This window comes from Haplochromis burtoni, unplaced genomic scaffold (genome assembly GCF_018398535.1).
Source record: "Haplochromis burtoni strain Fernald_Lab_line unplaced genomic scaffold, NCSU_Asbu1 Contig_1266, whole genome shotgun sequence".
Taxonomy (NCBI): Eukaryota; Metazoa; Chordata; class Actinopteri; order Cichliformes; family Cichlidae; genus Haplochromis; species Haplochromis burtoni.
In genome coordinates, this window is record NW_024583627.1 from 42,595 (window position 1) to 47,270 (window position 4,676).

At 37.3% G+C, this 4,676-nt stretch overlaps 1 protein-coding gene across 2 annotated transcripts in view; it reads right to left on the reverse strand.

The window, feature by feature from the left end:
• LOC102308186 overlaps positions 1-4,676 on the reverse strand; it is a 15,024-nt gene that overhangs the window by 2,226 nt on the left and 8,122 nt on the right. For both annotated transcript variants that reach the window (XM_005952031.3, XM_042216819.1), the window contains exon 4: positions 2,764-2,842. In XM_005952031.3, coding sequence (XP_005952093.1) covers positions 2,764-2,842 — 79 coding nt within the window. The remainder of the gene's footprint in view (positions 1-2,763; positions 2,843-4,676) is intronic.

A 4,676-nucleotide genomic window follows, 5' to 3' on the forward strand; every position in this document is an offset into this window, starting at 1 on the left:
TGCAACCTACTTGAGGCTCTGGATGCAACAAATGTAGAAATCTCTACACACCGATCCACTCTACGACGCGTGACCTGGTCTGGAGCAGAGATCTTTCGTAGCTCTTCATAGACACGCTGGACATCTGCAGAAAGACCTGTGACATCACTTATAATGTCATTAAGCAAGTCCTCAGATAAGGTCTCTGTTGTCTGTGATAAGGATTGTCTTGCAGATTTAACTTGTGTTTTCCATTTGTCATATATATAGTTAAACCTTTGCTGGAGTGCTTTAATTTTCTCATCTTGCATTTATTTGCCTTTCTCTGTTAGAGTTCTGATTCTTTCACTTCGTCTTGGCTGCTGCGCTTCCTCTTGCTGAGCTTCAGCACCATGCACTTGACCTTCTTCAGACTGATCTTGAAAGTCTGCACTGTCACTAAACTGAACTGTAGGCTCGCTTGGTTCTGACATTTTACAGCACTTCTTAATCAACCCACTTAGAAATAAGAAATGTAGATGGTTAACCAAGCCTCAATGTTTAACACTTACTCATATGTAAATGGCACAAAAATAACACAGTTCAAATGGAAGTGTTATCTTACAAAAATACACCTGATAATAAACTTCAAAACAGTTCAAGAATTTACATCCAAAACCTTCACTTATTGCTTCCCAAATGCACTTTTACCTTAAAATCTTCAAAAGTTTTAGCTTGCACACCAAGACAAGATGTACTATACACCACAGTAGTTATCAATCACAGTATTCTTCAGCAATGTTTGCAAAAAGTCTCTTCTTAGGCCACTTAACTTAAACACCTTTCCTTAAAACACTGCCCTTTAATACTTGTGCATGTGTCATATCACCATATGCATATAGTACTTTCAGCTTATCTGCCAGTTCTTGTCAGCTCCGCTGCGCTGTAGACATGTAGGAGCAAGCCTGCTGATGCTTTGAAGTTGCCGCATCGTCAATTAGTGGCCGCTCGCGTCGACGAACAGTCCGAGTTTTCACTGTAATTCCCTCGAAGCACAGGCAGACGCAAGTGGTTTTCTGTCACTGGTTTATTTGAAGACTTCTCTCCAAAGCCACCGTGAAAACTATACAGCATTAACAAAATAAAACTCAGCATAAGACACAGCAGTAAAAACACTGTACAACAAACACGATAAATAAATAAATACCTCGTTGGCTGCATGCTGCAAAAAGGGAATTAGCCGCCGTTCTTCTGAGGTTTCCTTTAACCGTTTAACCGTGTGTAGTCAAAGTCCACTTAACATGTCTTTCAATAAAAACCATCCTTTCTGCGCACTTACAGGTGTTTTTCTTCGTTCTACCCAAAGCGGAAACTAGCGCAACTTGTAAGCGAACTTGACTTTCAAAATAAAAGCACCAAAACGTTGACTACAAAACCCAAACAAAGTAATGTACAGCTTAAACAATTTACAATCATGACATGGATCTTGACAAGATAAAGAAATAATCCAAATTATATACAATGTCATCATGCCAACAGTTACAGGGTTTAAATCTGGGACTCTCCACCTTTTGACCTTAGAACTGAAGAAGCTTCTCGGATGAGAGGTGAAACGTCTTCAAGCAACTCAAAGAAGTCCAGACGCTTTTCTTTCCAAGCTCCTTAGACTATGATGACCTGGATGACTGAGAGCCTTCAGTCCTATGAGAAGGACGGAAACCAGACTGGAACGGTTTGTAGAGTTTATTGTTGGTTAGGTGTAGATGAACTTCAGAAGCAACTATTATGTCAAGAATCTTTGAGAGAAATGTTAGATTGGAGATCGATTGGACGAAAATTATTAAGGTTATGAATTAAAGGGAATTTGGAAAGTTTAAAAAACTAATCCTAAAGTTAGAGAGGGTGTCTTTTTTCCTGAATCAAACTGGGAGCTGGCTCCAAAGGAGAGGAGCCTGGTATCTGCAGGTTCTGCCTCAAAATTTTGCTTTTGAAAACTTTAGAAATCACAAGTAACATATACACCTCCGGATGGAGGAAGAGGGCCACCTGTATCATGAACGATCCCCCTCACCCAGGACATACACTCTTTGTCCCGCTCCCCTCAGACAGGAGGCTAAGGAGCATAAAATGTAAAACCACCAGACTGAGAAACAGAAGCTGTGAGACTCCTCAATGCATAAATGGACAAGAACTGATATTATAGCACCTTAATCACTAATGACACTGACACTTTATCAATGCTGGTCATCATGCCCTTTTACTGCAAAAGTATTTATACATACATTCTACATCCGTATTCCATACTGGTACTCAGGTTGTGCACTCTATTTATCGTATTGTTTATCGTATTATTTTATTAGTTGTTGTTCTGTTTTTTTAAAATACACACACACACACACACACACACACACACACACACACACACACACACACACACAAAAAACAAAAAAATATATTACTTTTTAAAAAAAAATTGGTTTCTTCGTTATTCTGTTTCTTTTCGCTTCAGGACCGTGTGTACATAATTTCGTTCCACCTCATGTAAACATGTGATGCGAATGACAATAAGTAGTCACTGTTACTTTCACAGACATTTTATGTTGTGGCTTGAGAAGCAGAGCCAGTTGTCCTTAAAAAAGAAAGTTGTTGGTCACTCCTCTGCCTTCTCTAATCATCATATGTGAGATTTATAGTTGCTCCTTTTGGCCCTTAGCAGTAGTGGTCCATATGAAAGTATTTTGTTTTTTTGTACAAATTGAAACTGGGAAGGCCAAAACAAGGTGTAGTTTTTGTACATGTACAGACCATAAATATGGAGTCCAGCTGTGTTTGATGCTGCTGGGCAGACTGACCACTGGGGACCTCTGAGCTCTGCTGGTCCACTCTGTGGAGGAGTCAGGAAGAACATGAATAGTAACAGCACAGTATAATCAGCTACCTACGGTAATACTGGTCATGTATGTCCTACAAAACCACTCCCACCTGACTCTGAGAAAGTTCTGTGGTTTCTGAAGACATGTTAGTAGCTTCCTCTATTCTCACCAATGTTCTTATTATCTTACCAACAGCAACACGCAGCTTAAATCATGGTCTCCATCCAAACCCCCAGAATAAAATCTGACCAGCAATTTTTCTTGTTCTGTCATGTCAAAATCTTTTTAAAAAATACTGTTATAAAAACATATGTACATATGTGTACAGCACTTAAATACAAGAAAAGACATGCAAAGACAAGCTTTAAATCTATTTAGATATTAACACTCAGATGAGTTTTTAATAAACTAATTAGTCAAGACAAGTCAGGGTCTACAGCTCTCCCCTGAACCCATGAAGCAAGAACCCTGGGAGTGGTCTTTGACTCAGATTACAACTTCAGATCTCACATAGTTCTGTCACTAATTCTTAAATAATAGTTAAAATATCGCTGGTGTAACTGATGGGGTTAAATGGAGGTCGACACATGCTAAAAAAAAATCATGTCAGAGAAGACTGGTAAATGTGATTTTTTTAATATGCCTAATGTGATATGGTAGATGTCACAGAAGACATCAACCTGTCTGGTATCGGTGTAAATTATCTCCAGAAATTTTGTTTTGCCTCGTGTATAAATTGTTTGTTTTGATCTGATCCTAAAACTGCTCCAAAGTAGGTGGAGCACTTTCTGTGTCACAAGAAATATTTTTCCATCTGTAACTGTCTTACTCTGAGTAACTCAAAGAAACTAATGCCCAGGGTCGACTACAACTATGCTCTGCTGTAGTGTGTTATAAATGTTATAGTATTTAAATATTATTTAGAACTTTGCAGCCAGAGTGCATACTACAGAACACATCAGGACTATTTTATAGTCTTTAAACTGGCTGTTTTATCATTTTTATGTCATTTTAAATAATGTTACTGATTTTTAAAACATTTCACAGCCTGTTCTGGGATGGATGTCTTAGCTACTGCATGAACCAGTTCACAGCTGAAGTCTTATAATAAATTACTGCACAATTTAATACATAAAAATACTTCACATCTGAATGCTTAGTGCAACTACAAGGTAGACATAGGATATTACAGACCAAGATTAAATACAAAGCTTTAAGCTTAATAGGTGTACATGAATTGCAATAAGATGTAAAAATATAAAGTAAAAAGCATAACTGAAACTGACCAAAAATATTAAAGAACAGTACCAAATATGAATGAATGAATGAATTTTTATTTCAGTCAACAACAACAACAACAACAACAACAACAGATTATAATTTTACATAAAAGTACTCAAACAGTAACCGAAAAAGGAATAGGCTGAAGCCTTGTGGCTTGTAATTATCCTATCCCTTACCCCCATAAAAATATGAAGTAAAATAAACTTTGTACAAAACATCTTTGAAGACAAGACATAAAAGTGTGTGTCTGCTGACTTTGAGTCCCACACTGCTGAATGTGATAAGTGAGATATCTCTATATCTCTAGATCGATAGATCTATCGATATAGATATATATAATAAAAAAATTCCCACTCGCCTCTGTGGGCATAAATTTAATAACATAATTTCCGCAACTCATTTGCACATGCGTTTGCACGTAACTGTTTAATGTGTTTCAAGTTGTTTGTTTTTAATTTGTAGCACCTCAGCCACCTTCTCCTAGTAAGTTTCATTTTAGAACTCGTAAGTATTTGTAAAAAGGAGAAAACAGTTTTGTTCAAAATAATCTGCAAATAACAG